General features: G+C 39.9%; 1 protein-coding gene across 14 annotated transcripts in view; it reads right to left on the reverse strand.

Moving 5' to 3' along the window:
• The window catches only part of dop (microtubule-associated serine/threonine (MAST) protein kinase dop), a 1,162,440-nt gene that overhangs the window by 137,365 nt on the left and 997,414 nt on the right, over positions 1-27,661 (reverse strand). For all 14 annotated transcript variants that reach the window (XM_071676293.1, XM_071676295.1, XM_071676294.1 and 11 more), the window contains 2 exons: positions 4,649-4,724; positions 4,260-4,487 (listed from right to left, as the gene is read on the reverse strand). In XM_071676293.1, coding sequence (XP_071532394.1) covers positions 4,260-4,487; positions 4,649-4,724 — 304 coding nt within the window. The remainder of the gene's footprint in view (positions 1-4,259; positions 4,488-4,648; positions 4,725-27,661) is intronic.

Below are 27,661 nucleotides of genomic sequence, written 5' to 3' on the forward strand. Positions count from 1 at the left end.
CTTCACATGCCTTGATTCAATCCACTGACAGCACGTCAACCCCGGTATACCACATCGCTCCAATTCACTCTATTCCTTGCCCTCCTTTCACCCTCCTGCATGTTCAGGCCCCGATCACACAAAATCTTTTTCACTCCATCTTTCCACCTCCAATTTGGTCTCCCTCTTCTCCTCGTTCCCTCCACCTCCAACACATATATCCTCTTGGTCAATCTTTCCTCACTCATTCTCTCCATGTGCCCAAACCACTTCAAAACACCCTCTTCTGCTCTCTCAACCACGCTCTTTTTATTTCCACACATCTCTCTTACCCTTACGTTACTCACTCGATCAAACCACCTCACACCACACATTGTCCTCAAACATCTCATTTCCAGCACATCCATCCTCCTGCGCACAACTCTATCCATAGCCCACGCCTCGCAACCATACAACATTGTTGGAACCACTATTCCTTCAAACATACCCATTTTTGCTTTCCGAGATAATGTTCTCCACTTCCACACATTCTTCAAGGCCCCCAGAATTTTCGCCCCCTCCCCCACCCTATGATCCACTTCCGCTTCCATGGTTCAATCCGCTGCCAGATCCACTCCAAGATATCTAAAACACTTCACTTCCTCCAGTTTTTCTCCATTCAAACTCACCTCCCAATTGACTTGACCCTCAACCCTACTGTACCTAATAACCTTGCTCTTATTCACATTTACTCTTAACTTTCTTCTTCCACACACTTTACCAAACTCAGTCACCAGCTTCTGCAGTTTCTCACATGAATCAGCCACCAGCGCTGTATCATCAGCGAACAACAACTGACTCACTTCCCAAGCTCTCTCATCCCCAACAGACTTCATACTTGCCCCTCTTTCCAAAACTCTTGCATTTACCTCCCTAACAACCCCATCCATAAACAAATTAAACAACCATGGAGACATCACACACCCCTGCCGCAAACCTACATTCACTGAGAACCAATCACTTTCCTCTCTTCCTACACGTACACATGCCTTACATCCTCGATAAAAACTTTTCACTGCTTCTAACAACTTTCCTCCCACACCATATATTCTTAATACCTTCCACAGAGCATCTCTATCAACTCTATCATATGCCTTCTCCAGATCCATAAATGCTACATACAAATCCATTTGCTTTTCTAAGTATTTCTCACATACATTCTTCAAAGCAAACACCTGATCCACACATCCTCTACCACTTCTGAAACCACACTGCTCTTCCCCAATCTGATGCTCTGTACATGCCTTCACCCTCTCAATCAATACCCTCCCATATAATTTACCAGGAATACTCAACAAACTTATACCTCTGTAATTTGAGCATTCACTCTTATCCCCTTTGCCTTTGTACAATGGCACTATGCAAGCATTCCACCAATCCTCAGGCACCTCACCATGAATCATACTTACATTAAATAATCTTACCAACCAGTCAACAATAAAGTCACCCTCTTTTTTACTAAATTCCAATGCAATACCATCCAAACCCGCTGCCTTGCCGGCTTTCATCTTCCGCAAAGCTTTTACTACCTCCACTCTGTTTACCAAATCATTTTCCCTAACCCTCTCACTTTGCACACCAACTCGACCAAAGCACCCTATATCTGCCACTCTATCATCAAACACATTCAACAAACCTTCAAAATACTCACTCCATCTCCTCACATCACCACTACTTGTTATCACCTCCCCATTAGCCCGCTTCACTGAAGTTCCCATTTGCTCCCTTGTCTTATGCACTTTATTTACCTCCTTCCAAAACATCGTTTTATTTTCCCTAAAATTTAATGATACTCTCTCACCCCAACTCTCATTTGCCCTCTTTTTCACCTCTTGCACCTTTCTCTTGACCTCCTGCCTCTTTCTTTTATACATCTCCCACTCATTTGCATTCTTTCCCTGCAAAACTTGTCCAAATGCCACTCTCTTCTCTTTCACTAGTAATCTTACTTCTTCATCCCACCACTCACTACCCTTTCTAATCAACCCACCTCCCACGCTTCTCATGCCACAAGCATCTTTTGCGCAAGCCATCACTGCTTCCCTATATACATCCCATTCCTCCCCCACTCCCCTTACCTCGTCTGCTCTCATGTCTTTCCATTCTGTGCTCAGTCTCTCCTCGTACTTCCTCACACAAGTCTCCTTCCCAAGCTCACTTACTCTCACCACTCTCTTCACCCCAACATTCTCTCTTCTTTTCTGAAAACCCCCACAAATCTTCACCTTCGCCTCCACAAGATAATGATCAGACATCCCTCCAGTTGCACCTCTCAGCACATTAACATCCAAAAGTCTCTCTTTCATGCGCCTATCAATTAACACGTAATCCAATAATGCTCTCTGGCCATCTCTCCTACTTACATACGTATACTTAAGCATATCTCGCTTTTTAAACCAGGTATTCCCAATCACCAGTCCTTTTTCAGCACATAAATCTGCAAGCTCTTCACCATTTCCATTTACAACACTGAACACCCCATGTATACCAATTATTCCCTCAACTGCCACATTACTCACCTTTGCATTCAAATCACCCATCACTATAACCCGGTCTTGTGCATCAAAACCACTAACAAACTCATTCAGCTGCTCCCAAAACACTTGCCTCTCATGATCTTTCTTCTCATGCCCAGGTGCATATGCACCAATAATCACCCATCTCTCTCCATCAACTTTCAGTTTTACCCATATCAATATAGATTTACTTTCTTACACTCTATCACATACTCCCACAACTCAAGTGGTTATCCAAAAACTGATATTCATTATTATTATTATACTTTGTCGCTGTCTCCCGCGTTTGCGAGGTAGCGCAAGGAAACAGACAAAAGAAATGGCCCAACCCCCCCCATACACATGTATATACATACGTCCACACACGCAAATATACATACCTACACAGCTTTCCATGGTTTACCCCAGACGCTTCACATGCCTTGATTCAATCCACTGACAGCACGTCAACCCCGGTATACCACATCGCTCCAATTCACTCTATTCCTTGCCCTCCTTTCACCCTCCTGCATGTTCAGGCCCCGATCACACAAAATCTTTTTCACTCCATCTTTCCACCTCCAATTTGGTCTCCCTCTTCTCCTCGTTCCCTCCACCTCCGACACATATATCCTCTTGATCAATCTTTCCTCACTCATTCTCTCCATGTGCCCAAACCACTTCAAAACACCCTCTTCTGCTCTCTCAACCACGCTCTTTTTATTTCCACACATCTCTCTTACCCTTACGTTACTCACTCGATCAAACCACCTCACACCACACATTGTCCTCAAACATCTCATTTCCAGCACATCCATCCTCCTGCGCACAACTCTATCCATAGCCCACACCTCGCAACCATACAACATTGTTGGAACCACTATTCCCTCAAACATACCCATTTTTGCTTTCCGAGATAATGTTCTCCACTTCCACACATTCTTCAAGGCCCCCAGAATTTTCGCCCCCTCCCCCACCCTATGATCCACTTCCGCTTCCATGGTTCCATCCGCTGCCAGATCCACTCCCAGATATCTAAAACACTTCACTTCCTCCAGTTTTTCTCCATTCAAACTCACCTCCCAATTGACTTGACCCTCAACCCTACTGTACCTAATAACCTTGCTCTTATTCACATTTACTCTTAACTTTCTTCTTCCACACACTTTACCAAACTCAGTCACCAGCTTCTGCAGTTTCTCACATGAATCAGCCACCAGCGCTGTATCATCAGCGAACAACAACTGACTCACTTCCCAAGCTCTCTCATCCCCAACAGACTTCATACTTGCCCCTCTTTCCAAAACTGATACGCACAGTATAAGAGTAAACTCTATTAGATGTGCGTGCAACTAAACAAACATACTCCAATGAGCAATCATCTTCAGGAAAACTCTTAATCGATCTTACTTATTCTTTTAAAAGACTTCCATTTATTCTTTACTGAGCAATCTAATAAATTTTTACATTACAATAAATAAAAAATTCACAACCAGAAATAATAGAAAATTCTATATTATTTTCTAATTCTCTTCCCATTTACATGGGATAAATGAGCAGCATACAGTTTCTTGGAACCCTCTTTACACTTCCTTAAGCCATGTCCACAGGTAGGCCAAAAACCAAGTCCATTACAAATAATATTTAATAAGTTTAAGAAATATTCTCAATCTTAGCAAATATTCCAAAGTAATTAAGGTTACAATAAATATCCACATGGCATATCACAATCCCATTTCAGCTTACCTCACAAAGGAGCTTCTCTAAGTTTTCTGAAAGCTCATAAAAGTATCTACTTGTTATCAATTTTTCCTGGGACTTCTGAAGACAATCCTTGGCCATCTCTATAACTTGATGATGAACAAAGCGAGCTATTGCCACACCATCTTGGGCAATGTCAGAGCTTCCTTGTACCTCAAGAGTCCTGTTGTCATCTATGAATGTCTTCAATCTTTCCTCCATTTGCTGTGTGGCCTATTGGTGCATAAGCATATTGAATAATCATAAGGAGCATTCATGAGTAAATTGTATGAAACAAAACTTATAATCAGTATTTGCAGAGAGGAACAACATGTACTAAAGTATCAAGCTTTATAACAGCTTTGCAGCTTTAAAAATCAAAGACACAAACTTACCTTAGGAAACCGTTCTTTGTACAATGTATTCATCATGATAATCTCGTTGTCAATCACTGGAGATCGAATTGGACTACTGCATGAAGGAAACAATATGCAAATTAGTTTCATCTACTTTAAAAGAAACAAGACAAATCATGTGCAAAATTGTATCTAAGTACTATAGCAACAGTATGTGTATTATACGAGCATTCTCAGAAACCTTCTCCAAGATTATCAGTAAACAGCGCTAAAATAAAATATATAAAGACTTCCTAGAATAAAATTTTCTATATGGAAATGGGGGGATCTCCCTTAAAAAAAGCATTTAATATAAACTACATGGTAAATATAATCACTACCTTCTTATTTACCTAATAACAACTATTAACATTTTCAGCCAATATTCCATGTGTATTAACTATATAATTTACGAACAATCATCTTTACAATCATCTTTCGTGCCAGATACTTCTGCAATTTCTCTTAAAAGCTGCATCATTTCATGAAAAAAATCTTTCAAATTTCCTTCTATGCTGTAAACCACAGTGACCGATGGTCCTAGTACTACTAATTCTCCTTTCTGTAAGATCAATCTAATTCTGATTGATCCAATTTGTACAGAGGTTCACTTTTCTTCCTAAGTTCCTAATATGGCCACCAAGCTTCTTGATGTTCTTATTCCCTTCTAAAAAACATATTTGTCTTCACTATGTCATAAAGCTTTACATAAATATGAAATCATGAACCTCTCAAACTAATTCATTTCTTTCAAAAGCAGTCACCTATACTTTCTTCATGTCTTATCTAATTCCATCTGCCAGCTTCAATTCTTTTGAACATAAAGAGACAAAACACTATCTGAAGTGTCTATTCTGAAACATGCTCTTCTGACTCATGTATAGCTGGTCATCTTATTACAGTCAATGATTTATCTCCCATTCACTTCAACCCTAGTAAGCCATACAGGGTGGGCTGATATATTTTCAGCCTTTAGAGAGGATGGGAAGAGAAAATGGAGAAAGAAATTTAAGAGTAGGAAGTAGACAGAGTAACAGGAAAGTGGGAGACTGCAGAGGAAAAGATTGAATGGAATAAAGAATGCTTTGGGGTAACAGGCCCAGAAGAATTAGGAGGATGAGAGGATAGAAAGAATTCAAGCTGAACATGAGTATATGTAACTGTCTGAACCTGGGGAAATAAAGCAGTTAAGGTAAACTATAAAGATATCAGTGATGTGGATGTGGATGGCAGTCTCTGGTCTTGGTACACTGACTATAACAGATAAGAGACTGGATGCTAGCAAATGAGACCACTGTTTGTTTGGTTTGTTCCTAAAGGCACCTTGCTAAACTGGATGACGCAAGGAAAAAAAGATAAAGACAGGAAATACTTCAGAGAGCAAATTACTTTTATACCGATATGCTTGAGCTCTGGTTTTCTTAAAACTAATGCCAACTAACTTCAGTATAACTAAAAATTTTTCTTGCAAGCTATTGGCAAATGGCTAAACATGACTCAAAAATAACTGAAGTTTCAGTTTCCATGAGTGTTCACAGAGCATTTCCATGCTCACTTTCATCTAATCTTTACTTTACTTTATCTTTAATAAATCATACTAATGAAGAGGTGATTAGTTTTTCAGCATATTCTAGAAGCTTAAGTAAACTTTCTTTTCAAAGCACTATGATCAACTCCATCCTTTTATCAATTACCCATGCTTAACTTTTCCTAGTCTCATAATCTTATCCTTCATTTATGATGCCTTTATGCAAACCTTATCCATTTCTTGTACACTGATTTGTCATACTGCAGGTATCTTGTGACTGCTCCACTTACATGATAAGCAAAACACTTGCAAAAGTCTTCACTAAAGTTTTGAACACAGCTAACGGATCTTAAAATCTTTAAAAATGGGAATGTTGTCAGGCCACAAAGTGCTCCTTCATGATCTTGTATGTGCCAATCTGTTCTGTATACAAAGAACTAAGTAAATGTTTGGAAAATAGAGACAGACAGAACCTGCCTGCCCCAGGAGTTCCATCTACCTTTAAGAGGCTCCTGCAGCACTCATGAAGCTGGTCATGTCCAATGGCTGGAACCATGGGTCATAAAGTGTTGTGATGTTTGTGTGGCTATGTGCAGAGAGTGCAGGGCACCTGAGTAGTAAGCACTTGGTGTCTTCTATGTGGTAAATGAATCTTGGGCACAAAGGGTCTTAGGAATATGATGAGAGTTAGTGACTTTGGCATGGTGGCTGGCTATGAAATTGACTAACCAACTTTTATCATTGTGAAAGGTGATATCAAGTGCTTTTTGTGTGAGGACGTGTTGGGGACAGTGTCAAATGTTTTGCTGATGTCTGCTGCCACTAGTACTGTGTGGGAAAGGGAATTGTGGTTGGTTAAATCCATCTATATGTTGAGTGAGCTCAGTGTGTAGTGTGGTACTTGGGTGTCTGAAGCCATGCAGTGTGGGTGAGAATGAGATGTTTTGTTTGATTCTGATGTGTACAATCTTATCACTGTTTGGTTACTGATGATAAAAGTGATGTAGGGCAGTAGGAAGAAGAGAAATTAGGTGGCTTGGAAGGTTTTACGACTGGTATTACTTTGGCTTTGGCAAGTTTCCGAATGTTACGGATTTTGATGTGTATCCAGGAAGAGTTGAAGATATCTGTAAGTGTTTAAACTTCAAATGCACGATTGCTTTATGTGAAAATTCAATGTGTTGTCAGGACTTGTATCAGGAGACTTCTTTAAAGTTTTAATTGCCCTGCTTGTGTCAGTAGGAGTGAAGGGTGGATGAGTAGTTGTTTCTGGCTGGATTTTTAAGATTTTCATAACTTTCCTGTTTAGAGGTGAGGTTGGTTTTTTTGGCCGATTCTTTAAAAGTGTCTCATGAGTATATTTGTGTATTCTTTAGGAAAAGGAAAAGATAGCCAGATAAACAAATAAACAAGTTTTTCTCAGTTTCTCTTTTGTTACATATTTACACATCTTGAAACAATTGGAGTAATTACTTTTATGCAACCTTATTCTCTTCTGCCCGAAATAGTTTCCCACTGTTCTCTACCATCACAAGAGGGGGTGATTCACATCTAAAATTTTTCATAAACATGCACCCCTCTTGCTCTGCCTTCAAATTTCACTTCTTGCTTATCCCTATTCTATTGTCACTTGCTTCACTCTAATGCAAATACACCAGCTTTTCTATATATTCAAAGCATAAACATCCCCATCCTTCATCAAACATACTCTGAATAATTTTGTTTAAAATCTGGTCCCTATCTACTATAAAGAAAAAATTAACACACTATACAAATTTTCATTTCAACAAGCACTCTTTTAAGCATTCTTCTAATTAAACATGATATCCTCATTTGAGAGAGCATGTAACAGTACATTCTTCATATGTTATGTTTTAAACTTACCATTTCATTACTTCCCTAAAAACTCCCTCAATCTGCTTTCAAGATGAACAAAAGCAAAAACAGTGACTAAGCTCATTCAAAAAGTATCTAAATCAAATTTCCAAGAAGACATATGTCAAATACTGCACTCTTTCATCACCTACATCCCAACAATACACTAAGATTTGTTACTCAAATTATAATTCTATACCATGTGGCTTTACCATTAATATGGATAAGGAGGTAGTGATTACATTCTGCCTTCTGAAGAGGCAAACACGTTCACTTTCAAAAGGTAAATAAGCATTATAACTGAATATCAAATGATGCTGAGTGACCACTTATACCATAAATGCATTAAAATGCACAAATTAGATTAAAAGAAATAGATATACAAAATAAATGCCCTTTACAGCATCACTATAAAACAGATTATCATATTAGTCTACAAAGTTCATGAAACTAGAGAAAAAACTTCCAGTAACATAATGAAAAACTTTAAGCACATGAAAGAAAACTGGAGAAAAAATATGACTACCAGCAACATCCTAACCCCTAACATGAAACACATCATAATAAAATGTATAAATGCATCAAAGTATATTATTCCAATGAAAGAAACACTGCTACACACCAAAAATGCATTAATATAGGAACTCATGGTGCAGCAAAAACAACTATATTAACAGCAACATCTTAAGCCCTCAAAGAAGAGTATTCAGCTTTCACTGTAGCTCATCTACACACTCATAACAGAACACCAAAATTACATATTATATATATATATATATATATATATATATATATATATATATATATATATATATATATATATATATATATCCTAAATCCTTAATGGATTCAAACAACCACAAACCCCCCCTCCCACAGAGTACTTGTGGCAACAGACATCAACAAAGCATTTGACCGTAGACAACAACACATCCTCTTATATAATACACTTGATGCCAACCTCCACATGGATGAAAAAAAGTAGTTGGCCAATTCTAAAGCCTGCTGCCATATCAGAGTCACTCACAACGGCTTCACTCCTAAAACATATAAACTTTAAAATGCAGTTCTCCCACGAAGTAGTCCTTTCTCCAACTCTCTTCAATTTCTTCCTACATGACCTCCCATTACCTCATGAAGTCTTAACATGAAGGTCCTTTCATATGCAAACAACCTCCCAATCACAACACAACACTGACACCACAGAAGCAACATCAAACATGCAGCATTACATTGCACAACTGGAACAATGGCTCACCCTAAACAGAATTTCTGCATATCCACATAAGTCTTCAACCCTTTTAACCCAAACAGACATTAATCCAGCTCAAACCCTCCAGTCACCTTGAATGGACAGTCTCTCCCCCACAGAGCAAAACACCAAACATTCCAGGCATCACATACAATCCATACAACATTCACTCTCCATACCAATAACACAAAAAACAAAAGCAACATGCAAACTAAATGTCCTCAGAACACTAATTAGTACTAGATTCAGACAATAAAAGGAAATCTTCAATATTATCTTCAAATAATTTATCTACTCCATTTTTTATGCTGTGCCTCACCTGCCTGGTTTTTCACACTCTCAAAAGCAAATCTAACACATCTGCAAACCACACAAAATAGTGCACTCAGATCAATCACTGGCTGCCTCGGAACCACAAACAATCAACATCATCTCAATGAAACAAAGATTCTACCAATACAGTCCCAACTCAACAAGCTTGGTATTCAATTATATGTAACAGCACTAGATCCCCCAACCCAAATCATTCTTTAACTACCCACCAACCCCCAAGTAGAAATCTTACCCCTGCCTCACACTTCAGTGACCTATACTCACAGATCCTCCCACCCTCAAACAAATTAAGAATAACGCAATACACACACACTGAAGTAACTTGACAATCTCTGTGGGGTGGTGTGTATGAGCATTTATGTATATCTATGTGTATATGAGTGAATGAGCCATTCTCTGTCTGTTTCCTGGCATTACCTTGTCGATGCAGGAAACAGCGATTAAGTACAATAATATAACTTTTTTTCATACTATTCGCCATCTCCAGCATTAGTGAGGTTGCATTAAGAACAAAGGACTGAGCCATTGAGGGAAATCCTTATTCAGCCCCTTTCTCTGTTCCTTCTTTTGGAAAATTAAAACCAAGAGGGGAGGATTTCAAGCCCCCTACTCCCTCCCCTTTTAGTTGCCTTCTATGACATGCAGGGAATACATGGGAAATATTCTTTCTCCCCTATCCCCAGGTTTAATTATTTTTTTTTTTTTTTTCAAACTATTCGCCATTTCCCGCATTAGCGAGGTAGCGCTAAGAACAGAGGACTGGGCCTTTGGGGGAATATCCTCACCTGGTCCCCTTCTCTGTTCATTCTTTTGGAAAAATAAAAAAAAAATAGAGAGGGGAGGGTTTCCAGCCCCCCGCTCCCTCCCCTTTTAGTCGCCTTCTATGACACGCAGGGAATACGTGGGAAGTATTCTTTCCTCCTATTCCCAGGGATATATATATATATATTTTTTTTTTTTTCAAACTATTCGCCATTTCCCGCATTAGCGAGGTAGCGTTAAGAACAGAGGACTGGGCCATTGAGGGAATATCCTCACCTGGCCCCCTTTTCTGTTCCTTCTTTTGGAAAATTAAAAATAATTGAGAGGAGAGGATTTCCAGCCCCCCGCTCCCTCCCCTTTTAGTCGCCTTCTACGACACGCAGGGAATACGTGGGAAGTATTCTTTCTCCCCTATACCCAGGGAAAATGGTTTAATTATTATTATTGTTATTATCATGCTTTGTTGCTGTCTCCCCATTAGCGAGGTAGCGCAAGGAAACAGACGAAAGAATGGCCCAACCCACCCACATACACATGTATATACATACACGTCCACACACACAAATATACATACCTATACATCTCAATGTACACATATATATACACCCACAGACATATACATATATACGCATGTACATAATGCATACTGTCTGCCTTTATTTATTCCCATCGCCACCTCGCCACACATGGAATAACAACCCCCTCCCCCATCATGTGTGCGAGGTAGCGCTAGGAAAAGACAACAAAGGCCTCATTCGTTCACACTCAGTCTCTAGCTGTCATGTAATAATGCACCGAAACCACAGCTCCCTTTCCACATCCAGGCCCCACACAACTTTCCATGGTTTACCCCAGACGCTACACATGCCCTGGTTCAATCCACTGACAGCACATCGACCCGGTATACCACATCGTTCCAATTCACTCTATTCCTTGCACGCCTTTCACCCTCCTGCATGTTCAGGCCCCGATCACTCAAAATCTTTTTCACTCCATCTTTCCACCTCCAATTTGGTCTCCCACTTCTCCTCATTCCCTCCACCTCTGACACATATATCCTCTTGGCCAATCTTTCCTCACTTTTTCTCTCCATGAGACCAAACCATCTCAAAACACCCTCTTCTGCTCTCTCAACCATACTCTTTTTATTACCACACATCTCTCTCACCCTTACATTACTTACTCGATCAAACCACCTCACACCACATATTGTCCTCAAACATCTCATTTCCAGCACATCCACCCTCCTGCGTACAACTCTATCCATAGCCCATGCCTTGCAACCATACAACATTGTTCGAACCACTATTTCTTCAAACATACCCATTTTTGCCTTCCGAGATAATGTTCTTGACTTCCACACATTCTTCAAGACTCCCAAAATTTTTGCCACCTCCCCACCTTATGATTCACTTCCGCTTCCATGGTTCCATCCGCTGCCAGATCCACTCCCAGATATCTAAAACACTTTACTTCCTCCAGGTTTTCTCCATTCAAACTTACCTCCCAATTGACTTGACCCTCAACCCTACTGTACCTAATAACCTTGCTCTTATTCACATTTACTTTTAACTTTCTTCTTTCACACGCTTTACCAAACTCAGTCACCAGCTTCTGCAGTTTCTCACATGAATTAGCCACCAGCGCTGTATCATCAGCGAACAACAACTGACTCATTTAACAAGCTCTCTCATCCACAACAGACTGCATACTTGCCACGCTTTCCAAAACTCTTGCATTCACCTCCCTAACAACCCCATCCATAAACAAATTAAACAACCATGGAGACATCACACACCCCTGCCGCAAACCTACATTCACTGAGAACCAATCACTTATCTCTCTTCCTACACACACACACACATGCCTTACATCCTCAATAAAAACTTTTCACTGCTTCTAACAACTTGCCTCCCACACCATATATTCTTAGTACCTTCCACAGAGCATCTCTATCAACTCTATCATATGCCTTCTCCAGATCCATAAATGCTACATACAAATCCATTTGTTTTTCTAAGTATGTCTCACATACATTCTTCAAAGCAAACACCTGATCCACACATCCTCTACAACTTCTGAAACCACACTGCTCTTCCCCAATCAGATGCTCTGTACATGCCTTCACCCTCTCAATCAATACCCTCCCATATAATTTACCAAGAATACTCAACAAACTTATACCTCTGTAATTTGAGCACTCACTTTGCCTTTGTACAATGGCACTATGCACGCATTCTGCCAATCCTCAGGCACCTCACCATGAATCATACATACATTAAATAACCTTACCAACAAGTCAACAATACAGTCACCACCTTTTTTAATAAATTCCACTGCAATACCATCCAAACCCGCTGCCTTGCCGGCTTTCATCTTCCGCAAAGCTTTTACTACCTCTTCTCTGTTCACCAAATCATTTTCCCTAACCCTCTCACTCTGCACACCACCTCGACCAAAACACCCTATATCTGCCACTCTATCATCAAACACATTCAACAAACCTTCAAAATACTCACTCCATCTACTTCTCACATCACCACTACTTGTTATCACCTCCCCATTAGCCCCCTTCACTGAAGTTCCCATTTGCTCCCTTGTCTTACACACTTTATTTACCTCCTTCCAAAACATCTTTTTATCCTCCAGGGATAATATAATATATATATAATCTTTTTTTTTTTTTTATACTTTGTCGCTGTCTCCCGCGTTTGCGAGGTAGCGCAAGGAAACAGACGAAAGAAATGGCCCAACCCCCCCCCATACACATGTATATACATACGTCCACACACGCAAATATTCATACCTACACAGCTTTCCATGGTTTACCCCAGACGCTTCACATGCCTTGATTCAATCCACTGACAGCACGTCAACCCCGGTATACCACATCGCTCCAATTCACTCTATTCCTTGCCCTCCTTTCACCCTTCTGCATGTTCAGGCCCCGATCACACAAAATCTTTTTCACTCCATCTTTCCACCTCCAATTTGGTCTCCCTCTTCTCCTCGTTCCCTCCACCTCCGACACATATATCCTCTTGGTCAATCTTTCCTCACTCATTCTCTCCATGTGCCCAAACCACTTCAAAACACCCTCTTCTGCTCTCTCAACTACGCTCTTTTTATTTCCACACATCTCTCTTACCCTTACGTTACTCACTCGATCAAACCACCTCACTCCACACATTGTCCTCAAACATCTCATTTCCAGCACATCCATCCTCCTGCGCACAACTCTATCCATAGCCCACGCCTCGCAACCATACAACATTTATATATATATATATATATATATATATATATATATATATATATATATATATATATATATATATATATATATATATATATGATGGATTGCACAAAAGATGCTTGTGGCATGAGAAGAGTGGGAGGTGGGTTGATTAGAAAGGGTAGTGAGTGGTGGGATGAAGAAGTAAGAGTATTAGTGAAAGAGAAGAGAGAGGCATTTGGACGATTTTTGCAGGGAAAAAATGCAATTGAGTGGGAGATGTATAAAAGAAAGAGACAGGAGGTCAAGAGAAAGGTGCAAGAGGTGAAAAAAAGGGCAAATGAGAGTTGGGGTGAGAGAGTATCATTAAATTTTAGGGAGAATAAAAAGATGTTCTGGAAGGAGGTAAATAAAGTGCGTAAGACAAGGGAGCAAATGGGAACTTCAGTGAAGGGCGCAAATGGGGAGGTGATAACAAGTAGTGGTGATGTGAGAAGGAGATGGAGTGAGTATTTTGAAGGTTTGTTGAATGTGTTTGATGATAGAGTGGCAGATATAGGGTGTTTTGGTCGAGGTGGTGTGCAAAGTGAGAGGGTTAGGGAAAATGATTTGGTAAACAGAGAAGAGGTAGTAAAAGCTTTGCGGAAGATGAAAGCCGGCAAGGCAGCAGGTTTGGATGGTATTGCAGTGGAATTTATTAAAAAAAGGGGGTGACTGTATTGTTGACTGGTTGGTAAGGTTATTTAATGTATATATGACTCATGGTGAGGTGCCTGAGGATTGGCGGAATGCGTGCATAGTGCCATTGTACAAAGGCAAAGGGGATAAGAGTGAGTGCTCAAATTACAGAGGTATAAGTTTGTTGAGTATTCCTGGTAAATTATATGGGAGGGTATTGATTGAGAGGGTGAAGGCATGTACAGAGCATCAGATTGGGGAAGAGCAGTGTGGTTTCAGAAGTGGTAGAGGATGTGTGGATCAGGTGTTTGCTTTGAAGAATGTATGTGAGAAATACTTAGAAAAGCAAATGGATTTGTATGTAGCATTTATGGATCTGGAGAAGGCATATGATAGAGTTGATAGAGATGCTCTGTGGAAGGTATTAAGAATATATGGTGTGGGAGGAAAGTTGTTAGAAGCAGTGAAAAGTTTTTATCGAGGATGTAAGGCATGTGTACGTGTAGGAAGAGAGGAAAGTGATTGGTTCTCAGTGAATGTAGGTTTGCGGCAGGGGTGTGTGATGTCTCCATGGTTGTTTAATTTATTTATGGATGGGGTTGTTAGGGAGGTAAATGCAAGAGTTTTGGAAAGAGGGGCAAGTATGAAGTCTGTTGGGGATGAGAGAGCTTGGGAAGTGAGTCAGTTGTTGTTCGCTGATGATACAGCGCTGGTGGCTGATTCATGTGAGAAACTGCAGAAGCTGGTGACTGAGTTTGGTAAAGTGTGTGGAAGAAGAAAGTTAAGAGTAAATGTGAATAAGAGCAAGGTTATTAGGTACAGTAGGGTTGAGGGTCAAGTCAATTGGGAGGTGAGTTTGAATGGAGAAAAACTGGAGGAAGTGAAGTGTTTTAGATATCTGGGAGTGGATCTGGCAGCGGATGGAACCATGGAAGTGGAAGTGGATCATAGGGTGGGGGAGGGGGCGAAAATTCTGGGGGCCTTGAAGAATGTGTGGAAGTGGAGAACATTAACTCGGAAAGCAAAAATGGGTATGTTTGAAGGAATAGTGGTTCCAACAATGTTGTATGGTTGCGAGGCGTGGGCTATGGATAGAGTTGTGCGCAGGAGGATGGATGTGCTGGAAATGAGATGTTTGAGGACAATGTGTGGTGTGAGGTGGTTTGATCGAGTGAGTAACGTAAGGGTAAGAGAGATGTGTGGAAATAAAAAGAGCGTGGTTGAGAGAGCAGAAGAGGGTGTTTTGAAGTGGTTTGGGCACATGGAGAGGATGAGTGAGGAAAGATTGACCAAGAGGATATATGTGTCGGAGGTGGAGGGAGCAAGGAGAAGAGGGAGACCAAATTGGAGGTGGAAAGATGGAGTGAAAAAGATTTTGTGTGATCGGGGCCTGAACATGCAGGAGGGTGAAAGGAGGGCAAGGAATAGAGTGAATTGGAGCGATGTGGTATACCGGGGTTGACGTGCTGTCAATGGATTGAATCAAGGCATGTGAAGCGTCTGGGGTAAACCATGGAAAGCTGTGTAGGTATGTATATTTGCGTGTGTGGACGTATGTTCATACATGTGTATGGGGGGGGGTTGGGCCATTTCTTTCGTCTGTTTCCTTGCGCTACCTCGCAAACGCGGGAGACGGCGACAAAGTATAAAAAAAAAAAAAAAAAAAAAAAAAAATATATATATATATATATATATATATATATATATATACACACTACCTCGCAAACGCGGGAGACAGCAAAAAAAAAAAATTATATATTTTACTTTGTCGCTGTCTCCCGCGTTTGCGAAGTAGCGCAAGGAAACAGACGAAAGATATGGCCCAACCCACCCAGATGGCGTCCTAGCGAAGTCTCTCCGTTGTATATCAACTGACTGTTATATTTCTTTCTTGTGTCCCCCCTGATGATGTGATTATTTCACGAAAGTGCACTTGGGAACTTATCGTGTTTCATTTTCCCCGTGGACTCATATATATATATATGTATGTATATATGTGTATGTATATATATATATATATATATATATATATATATATATATATATATATATATATATATATATATATATATCCCTGGGGATAGGGGAGCAAGAATACTTCCCACGTATTCCCTGCGCGTCGTAGAAGGCGACTAAAAGGGGAGGGAGCGGGGGGCTGGAAATCCTCCCCTCTCGTTTTTTTTTTTTTTTTTTTTTAATTTTCCAAAAGAAGGAACAGAGAATTGGGCCAGGTGAGGGTAGTCCCTCAAAGGCTCAGTCCTCTGTTCTTAACGCTACCTCGCTAATGCGGGAAATGGCGAATAGTTTGAAAGAAAGAAAAGAAGAAAATATATATATATATATATATATATATATATATATATATATATATATATATATATATATATATATATATATATATATATATATACATATTTATCTATTTATCTATTTTACTTTGTCACTGTCTCCCGCCGCTAGTGAGGTAGTGCAAGGAAACAGACAAAAGAATGACCCAACCCACCCACATACACATGTATATACATACACGTCCACACACGCAAATATACATGCCTATACATTTCAGCATATACATATATATACACACACAGACATATATATACATACACATGTGCATAATTCATACTGTCTACCTTTATTCATTCCCATTGCCACCCCATCACACATAAAATAACAACCCCCTCTCCCCGCATGTGTGCGAGGTAGTGCTAGAAAAAGACAACAGAGGCCACATTCGTTCACACTCAGTCTCTAGCAGTCATGCATAATGCACCGAAACCACAGCTCCCTTTCCACATCCAGGCCCCACAGAACTTTCCATGGTTTACCCCAGATGCTTCATATGCCCTGGCTCAATCTAATGACAGCACGTCGACCCCAGTATACCACATTGTTCCAATTCACTCTATTCCTTGCACGCCTTTCACCCTCCTGCATGTTCAAGCCCTGATCACTCAAAATCTTTTTCACTCCATCTTTCCACCTCCAATTTGGTCTCCCACTTCTCCTCATTCCCTCCACCCCTGACACATATATCCTCTTGGCCAATCTTTCCTCACCCATTCTCTCCATGTGATCAAACCATTTCAAAACACCCTCTTCTGCTCTCTCAACCACACTCTTTTTATTACCACACATCTCTCTTACCCTACTATTACTTACTTGATCAAACCACCTCACACCACATATTGTCCTCAAACATCTCATTTCCAGCACATCCACCCTCCTTCGCACAACTCTATCTATACCCCACGCCTCGCATACATATAGCATTGTTGGAACCACTATTCCTTGAAACATACCCATTTTTGCTTTCCAAGATAACTTTCTTGACTTCCACACATTTTTCAACGCTCCTAAAACTTTCACCCCCTCCCCCACCCTATGATTCACTTCCACTTCCATGGTTCCATCCGCTACCAAATCCACTCCCAGATATCTAAAACACTTCACTTCCTCCAGTTTTTCTCCATTCAAACTTACCTTCCAATTGACTTGTACCTCAACCCTATTGTACCTAATAACCTTGCTCTTATTCACATTTACTCTCAGCTTTCTTCTTTCACACACTTTACCCAACTCAGTCACCAGCTTCTGCAGTTTCTCACCCGAATCAGCCACCAGTGCTGTATCATCAGCGAACAACAACTAACTCACTTCCCAAGCTCTCTCATCCACAACAGACTGCATACTTGCCCCTCTTTCCAAAACTCTTGCATTCACCTCCCTAACAACCCCATCCATAAACAAATTAAACAACCATGGAGACATCATATACCCACCACTGCTGCAAACCAACATTCATTGAGAACCAATCACTTTCCTTTCTTCCTACATGTACACATGCCTTACATCCTCAATAAAAACTTTTCACTGCTTCTAACAACTTACCTCCCACACCATATATTCTTAATACCTTCCACAGAGCATCTCTATCAACTCTATCATATGCCTTCTCCAGATCCATAAATGCTACATACAAATCCATTTGCTTTTCTAAGTATTTTTCACATACATTTTTCAAAGCAAATACCTGATCCACACAGCCTCTACCACTTCTGAAACAACACTGCTCTTCCCCAATCTGATGTTCTGTACATGACTTCACCCTCTCAATCAATGTCCTCCCATATAATTTCCCAGGAATACTCAACAAACTTATACCTCTGTAATTTGAGCACTAACTCTTATCTCCTTGGCTTTGTACAATGGCACTCTGCAAGCATTCCGCCACTCATCAGGCACCTCACCATGAGTCATGCATACATTAAATAACCTTACCAACCAGTCAACAATAAAGTCACCATCATTTTAATAAATTCCACTGCAATACCATCCAAACCCGCTGCCTTGCCGGCTTTCATCTTCCGCAAAACTTTTACTACCTCTTCTCTGTTTACCAAATCATTTTCCCTAACCCTCTCACTTTACACACCACCTCGACCAAAACACCCTATATCTGCCACTCTATCATCAAACACATTCAACAAACCTTCAAAATACTCACTCCATCTCCTTACATCACAAGTACATGTTATCACCTCCCCATTAGCCCCCTTCACTTATGTTCCCATTTGAACCCTTGTCTTACGCACTTTATTTACCTCCTTCCAGAACACCTTTTTATTCTCCCTAAAATTTAATGATACTCTCTCACCCCAACTCTCATTTGCCCTTTTTTCACCTCTTGCACCTTTCTCTTGACCTCCTGTCTCTTTCTTTTATACATCTCCCACTCAATTGCATTTTTTCCCTGCAAAAATCGTCCAAATGCCTCTCTCTTCTCTTTCACTAATACTCTTACTTCTTCATCCCACCACTCACTACCCTTTCTAATCAACCCATCTCCCACTCTTCTCATGCCACAAGCATCTTTTATGCAATCCATCACTGATTCCCTAAATACATCCCATTCCTCCCCCACTCCCCTTACGTCCTTTGTTCTCACCTTTTTCCATTCTGTACTCAGTCTGTACATAGACATATCCATATATATTCTACTATATTATAAATTTCATGTTTCTCTATTATTCAAAAGACCCTGTAGTTTACACTTAGTATCTATCTATATATATATAGAGAGAAATTGCAAGAGGTCACAGTGGTGTGCATGAACGAGTACTTGCTGATAACCACGAGGAAAATGAAACAATAAGTTCCCAAGTGCACTTCTGTGTAATGATCACATTGTCAGGGGAGATATAGGATTTGGATAGAAGATGTGGAATACTCAGTTGATATACAAGGAAGAGACGTAGCTAAGAAGCCATTGGTACACAAGCGTTTATCAAAGTTTATCAATGGCGTCTTGGCAACATCTCTTCCATTCACATCGCCACCCTACTCCACAGGAAACAGCATCGCTACCCCCTGCATCAGCGAGGGAGGGCCAGGAAAACAGACAAATAAGGCCACATTTGTTCACACTCAGTCTCTGACCGCCATGTGTAATGCACTGAAACCACAGCTCCCTATCCACATCCAGGCCCATCAGATCTTTCCATGGTTTACCCCAGATGTTTCACATCCCCTGTTTTAGTCCATAAACAGCACGTCAATCCCAGTATACCACACTGTTCCGATGAACTCTATCCTTGCACGCTTCTCACCTTCCTGTATGCTCAGGCTCCGTTCACACAAAATCTTTTTCACTCCATCCTTCTACCTCCAATTTCGTCTCCTGCCTCTCCTTGTTCCCTCCACCTCTAACACATATATCCTCCTTGTCAATCTCTCCCCACTCACTCCCTCCACATGCCCAAACCACTTCAACACACCCTCCTCTGCTCTCTCCACCACACCCCCTTTACTTCCACACACCTCTCCCACCCTTTCACCACTTACTCGATCAAACCACCTCATACCACACACTCCTCAAACACTTCACTTCCAACACATCCACCCTCCTTTGCACAACTCCATCCACACCCACGCCTAGGAACTACACAACACTGCTGGAACCACCATTCCCTTAAACACACCCAACCCCACTCCCCAAGACAACATTCTCTCCTTCCACACATTCTTCATCGCCCCTATCACCTTCGCCCCCTCCCCCACCCTGTGACTCACTTCCGTTTTCATGCTGCCTTTCACTACTAAGTCCACTCCCAGATATCTACAACACTTCACTTCCTCCAATTTTTCTCCATTCAAACTTACATCCCAATCAACTTGTCCTTCAACCATACTAAACCTAATAACCTTGCTCTTATTCACTCACTTTTCCAATCACAGTCAGCAACTTCTACAGTTTCTCACTTGAACCACTTCGGAAAGCTACACTTAAAGAACTCGCCCTCTCTCAATAAAGACAACAATGAAAAAACATACACAGGAAATGTCCTGACAAGCAATAAACAATCACCCTCCAAACCTTGTCTGAAACACTTCCCTACCTATCATTTATCCACCCGAAACTATGCTCCTTAAACATTCATGAGTTTTCTTTTCTGCACTCTAGAAACCATCTACTGATCAGACATAGCAAACACAGCTTCAACACATCAAGACCCTTCATGCCCAAGATGCAACCACCATACAAAGACATTAAACACTTACTCCATAAGTGTCCTGCACTTTCCCCCACTACATACACACAAACAACATCACCACACTTTATGGCCTGTGTTCTCATCCAGGAAATGTGGCCAGCTTCCTCCTGAGCACTGTGAGAACCTTAGAGAAGGGACTACTAGGGTAGGAAGGTATCATACTCAAGAAGAAACAGCAACACAGAGTAAAATAAAATTTCTTTTTAAAAGATGGGGCCCCAGTGTGTAAAATGCTGTATAATTATTAGGTAGTTAAACAAAAAAACAAAAATAAGAAGATTCAAACCTAAAGTATGTGTAGGGTGGGAAACTTTCAAAAATGAAACATTTCTGGGTCCTCCCTTGCTTTAAACGATGGTTGTATACCTAGAAAATGGCTTTTCATGTGAAGCACTTCCAATTCAGTATTGAGGAAGAAGCATTGCAGATCCTATCCAAAACCCAATAAATTAATGTTCTAAACAGGCAATTTCTGCTGAATAATGGTTCACAGAGCGATGTTTCGTGATAGTGAAAGCTGAAACTTTGGGTAGAAATTTGTAGAATGACAAAGTTTTCGCAAGAGAAAGATTTGAACTCATATCTTTGAATATTTTTTCAATTAGCAATAAAACATTTAAGTTTACTTTAATATTCTGAAGTTATAATGCCTTTCACATTATTCAAGCACTATACCATTAGATTCTTAGCATGTTCCAGCCACTAATTATCACCTCATAAGGAACACCACATTTTCATATTCTTATTGTCCCATAAAAGTAAGATCTACCTAACTTGGAAATGATAAAATGGTAATATAACAAACATAAACATCACATATCAAAAAGGACAAACTTGCCAGGAGGGCTTGACAAAGTGTTCCCTCCAACCCACCAACCTGAATCCCTCATCACTAACATTCATAGTAAGAATTATCAAGTATCATCTGATTTATCAATATCATGACAACAGTTGCTGAATCAGAGTCTAATTTAATTCATATCATGATAAAGAGATGTATACTGATGGCAAGCTGTTTTGTGTAGTCCATACATGAAATTTTAGGCTGGAATGTAACCCCTTATAACATGCATTTCAATAACTCATATACTAATGTTCCATTAAAACAACAGATCACCAGGATCATAACCCCATTGTTCTGGAAGGACTACCTGTACAATGTTATCTCTAACTGATATACCAAACACATATATCAATATTCAGTAATATAATCAATACAATATCTTATTTTTCTTAACCTAGTTCTTATATACACAAACAATTGTGGAACTGATTGGACAGCAGGTTGTTTTTTCAGTCTTGGTTGCATTTCTACAAATGGACTACACACTTGACTTGCTCTGGTTAAACACACAATCAACCACTGTTTGCCTGTCTCCACTCTCAAGCCACTGAAGTATCTCTAGACTGGTTTCAAGTATCATACTCTTCTCATGCCTCTTCAGAAAGAGCTCTTGAGAAACTAAACACTCATAAGGCATTTGTGGGGTGCTATAAAAACATCAGCCTTGGAAGCAAGCTTCAAGAACTTACCACAGCAAATGGCATACTCTAAGGGTAGCATCTCTTAAGTGTTCAGGTAGAATTTTCCATGATGCAAGGTGGCGAGGGAAAGGCATGGCATAAATCTTAAAATGAGGCATTTGCTACGTTTTCACCAAATCATTCAATTCTGAATAGCACCATTTACATATTTTTTTTGGAATATCAAAACAAATGATCAAATTTTGAATTCATGTAAAGAGACCCTATCTAAAGCAAGGGAGTCCCGTACTTTTAGGACACAGATTTCATAAAATAGACTGGGGATGAATTACATAATCTGAGAACTGAGCAATACTATATCATATTTTGCATAATGTATGATGAAGGATGAACAATGTGAATGCCAGGAGAAAGTTGAACAGAAAAAATGAATGAATGGAAGGTCTACTAGGGTATGTAAACAAGCAAGAAAATGCATTGAAAATTTGGATATGAAGAAAAAGCTGGTGTTCAAAAGGTAGAAGAAGGCAACAAGGGAGGAAATAAATAAAATGTTTATACTGATAAATCAAAGTATCACTAACGTTTTCATTAATTAATAGAGGGCAAACTATTGTAAAACAATCTAGTAATGAAAAAAGAGACATCAGTCACTGACAATTATGATGGATATCTAAAAACATGAATTCAAAGATTCTGGCATAAATAATGATTTCCAAAACCATCATACTAGTGGGAAGATACCCTGGAAAATAGAGAAATGAAAACTTCTGAAACTAGGAAAAAAAAGTACATGCATACAGAAACCATCTCACTATTTGTGATAAAGGCGTATGCATAGACCCAAGAAAAGTCATTTGAGATGATTTTTAAGACTTTGCATGATGACAGTTATGTCCCAGTGGAATGGAATACATAATGTAGTACATAATGATATCTAAAATTATGACAAAAAGATAATATATAAAATGGTTCACTAATGAGAATGGCCTATAATGTACAGAGAAAGTATTTGGGAAACATATTGCAGGTTTTCTTAGTAGTCAGAAAAGAGTTATCAAATGAATCCTGACAGATCTGCACAGCAACTCCCCTGTAATTCTCTATGAAAGCAAGCAGCATCTTGAAAATAAGAACAGAGACAGACAGAAATGAGTAGGTAGACTGTGTATTCTAAGAGTGCCTAAAGGCCTCTGATAATGCCGTCTATAAATATTTGATGAAGAAGCTACATTTCCAGGCGTGTGTCACAGAAGGGACTACTTGCAGAGAGAAGGCAAATAATACAAGTTAGGGGTGACTTTTTGAGATGGGTGAGAGTAAGAAGTGAGGATCCTTAGGATCTAGTGCTTGGGCCAAACACATTTCTGCTCTATGTAAATGACTTACCAAATTAAGGTCAGATATACTTAACTATGTTGCTGACAGTGCCAAAATCATGAAGTACAATATGTTGAAAAGAGATCTGGAAAAAATCCAGCACGAATGATATAAAACAATAAGTAACTCTCGCAATATCATACTGGAGAACAATTACTACAAGCAATCAATCACCCTGCCCTCTCTGCATCTGGATGCAGACACATCACAACACTTTATGATCTAAAGTCCCATCTGGTGTACATGGTTAGCTTCCTGAATGCTACAGGAGCCTCATAAATAAAGATGGGACTCTTAGAGCAGACAGCAAGTAATTAAGTAATTGTAATGGGAAAGGGACCTTGGAGGTAACATTAAAGTTCTTGCAAGTTACTTGAAGAGAATTGAGTGTGAAGGAAACTGTTTTCTCAATTCTAAATCATTTTAAGCAAAAGCAAAATATGATGTGCAACACGTACAAAATACATATTCAACCAAAGCTAAGGACACTAAAGGGATATGGAGTTCAGTAGCCAAAAAATATGATATTGTGGTGAAAGATTCTGTGAAATTTGCAATGACACTGTAGAAACTCTGTTAACTCTGACCTCAAACATATAAAGGAATGTTAGGAAAGAGGAAAGAATGGTTTAATAAAAAATGTCACAAAGCAATGGACCATCAAGGTGTGCAGTGACGAAGATATAGGCAACACTCTATCCAGCCAGTTTCTGCTAGTTATCAAGGAGAAAGGAACAATTATAGCAGAATAAGAAAGAAGGACAAAGAAACTTTGAAAAGAATATTATGGACTAAGCAGGAGAAAATCTTTAACTTTTCCATAAATTCAGCAGGAATAATCTGTCAGTTAATGAGCAATTACTCAGGCTGAGATTCACAGAAAGGAATTGAAAAGGATTATGTTAGGATTTGTGAGAAAATGTATAAAAAGCTCAAAAAAGTGTCTTTGTAATGGAAATGGAAGACACTATAGCCCCATCATCAGTGAACTGGGGTGGAGAGAAGATTCTGGAAAACATTGAGATATCTAGAAAAGACATTAACAAATATTAAAAGACCTTGAACCATGAAAGGCTCAACATCCTGATGAGATTTCATCATATGCTTTCAAGATGTGTGCAGACACAGTGGACAAACCTCCTGAAATATTGTTCAAGATGTTGCTGGAGAGAAGCAAATTACCAAGGAAGTGGAAACTGCAAACGTGATACCTATCTGTAAGAAATGACACCAGGAACAGGCAATGAACTGCAGCAGGATGGTCTCACTGATGAGTGCAGTTTGTAAAGGTCTGAAAAAGATAGGTATAAAGCAAAGGGACAACCTTCTATAGAGGGATGACCTTCTATAGAGAAAATACTTTAGTGTGAGAAACTAGAATATGCTTCTAAACTCTGATTGCTGTACCTAAAGAAAAAAACAAAAGCTAACAGAGAAGGTCCAGAAGAAAGCAACAAAGATTGTCCCCAAACTAGGGGAGCCGAGTTACAGAGAAAGGCTAAGGGCTTTGAATCTGCCCATCTTGGAAAAGAAAGGATTGAGGAAAGGCTTTATCACAACCTTTAAGTTTTGAAAACAGATTGATAACGTCGACAGGGAACAGATGTTGGGAAGAAAAACCAGATGACATAACATGAAATTAAGCAAGAGATGTTTTAAAAAGAATTGAGGAAATACTTTTCCACCCTCTTCTCACCCATGTAAGTTCCTCTTTCCTAAAGGTTTCTACAAATCTTCATCCTATGCTCCAATACATAATGAGAAGACATTTCACTAAATGCCCTCTCTGCATTTTCAATCCAGGAAGTCTCTGTTTTGCAAACTACTAATCAGTATGTAATCCAAAAATGTCTGCTTGCTATATTTTCTACAGCATATATTTATGTCCATCTTTTTAAAACAGGTATTTGCAACCATGAATCCTCTTTCCATGTACAATGCCACAAGCTGTTCATCATTTTCATCCACATCAATGAATAACTCAAATCCCCCAATTATACCCTCACCTGCCACATTACTCAATTATGTGTCCAAATCATTCGTCACTTATATCCCATCTCTCACATAAAAACAGCTAACACACTCACTCAGCTCCTCCCAAAACATTCACCTCTCTTTTTCATTCATCTCATGGCGAGGTACACAAGTACTAATAAACAAATACACTTTATTATCCACTTTCAATTTTACCTACATCAGTCTGTGGCTCACTACCTTACACCCTCACAATACCTCCTTCAGCAAAAGTGCTCTCACCCTCACACTAACCCCTGACTTTACCCCTAAAACATGTTAAACAAAGCCAGAACATCCAGGTTCCTTTCCTCAAAACTACCTATCTCTCCCTTTTTTCTCATCTTGGTTACATCTAAACACATTCAGACACCCTAGCCTGAACCTTCGAGGAGGATAAGCACTCCTCACTTGGCTTCTTCTGTTTCAACTTTTAGAAATTGAAATGAAAAAAGGGGAAGGTTTCCACCTCCCAACTCCTGTCCCTCTTAGTTGCCTTCTACAACACTTGCAAAATAGGTGAGAAGTATTCTTTCTTCCATGATTCCATGTAGCAAGGCATGTGCATGAAGTAGGTAAACAGACAGCTGAGCACTAAAGGGATGTGTAATGTCAACACATCTGTTTAATTTGTTTATGGATGGAGTGTGGTGAAAGAGGTCAGTGCAAGGGTCTTGGAAAAGAGCTATGGGTGCAGGGCATGGGAGGCAAGTCGGTTGTTGTTTTTTGATATTACACTGATGGTTAAATTAAGAAACTGCTGAAGAAGATGTCAGAGTTCAGGAAAGTGTGTGCACGGAGAAAGTTGAGGGCAAATGTGAATAAAAGTGAGGTTATTACGTATAGCAGTGAAAAGCTAGAGGTCAATCGGACTGTAAATTTGAATGGAGAGAACTTGAGGGAAACGGAGTGTTATAGGTACCTGGGAATGGATATGGCAATGGGAAATGAAGTGAACCACAGGTTCGGTCAGAGGGCACATATCTTGGGTCATTGAAGAATGTGTGGAAAGAGAGGTCTCTAAGGCAGAGATGGGTGTTTGATGGTATTATTGTTCCGTTGGAGCTGCATGGATATGATGCACAGGCCTTTGAAAATTGTAAATGAATGGATAAATATACTGGAAATAAAGTGCCTGAGAACCATATGTGGCATCAGAAGGATTGACTGAATAAAAAATGATTAAGAGAGAGGTGTGGTAGTGTGAAGAATGTGTATGACAGAGTTAAAAAAAGGTGTGCTGAAATACTGGACAAATGGAGAGGATAGGAGGGGAAGAGATGACTTAGAGGGTGTACATGTCAGAAATGAACAAGGAAAAGGGGGAAACCAAGGAAGAGGTGGAAGAATGGAGTGAAAGATGCTTTGGAAGCCCAGGGCCTAAACATGCAGGAAGGTGCATAACATGTGAAAGATAGAGCAAACTTGAGCAATGTGGTTTACAGAAGAGGAAGTGTTATCAATGGGCTGAACCACAGCACATGAAGCTACAGAAAAGTTAGGTGGCCTGATTGTGGATAGGGGGCTCTGGTTTCAGTGCATTATACAAGACAGCTAGAGAATGAATGTGAGCCAATGAGGTCATTTCTTTGTTCCTGATGCAACTTCACTATTTCAGAAAATGGTGAACAAGTATCATTGGATTGAACCAGGGCATAAGAAGCATCTGGGGCAAGCCATGGAAAGGTCTGTGGGACCTTGATGTGGAAAGGGAGCCGTGGTTTTGGTGCATTGCACATGACAGCTAGACTAATTGTGAATGAATTAGGCCTTTTTCCTGACACTGCCTTGCTCAGGGGATGCTATTTCGTGTGTGGTGGGGTGGCGATGGGAATGGATGAAGGCAGCAAGTATAGATATGTACATGTTTATATATGTATATGTCTGTTTATGCAGATGTATGTATACATTGAAATGT

This window comes from Panulirus ornatus, chromosome 22 (assembly GCF_036320965.1).
Source record: "Panulirus ornatus isolate Po-2019 chromosome 22, ASM3632096v1, whole genome shotgun sequence".
Classification (NCBI taxonomy): Eukaryota; Metazoa; Arthropoda; class Malacostraca; order Decapoda; family Palinuridae; genus Panulirus; species Panulirus ornatus.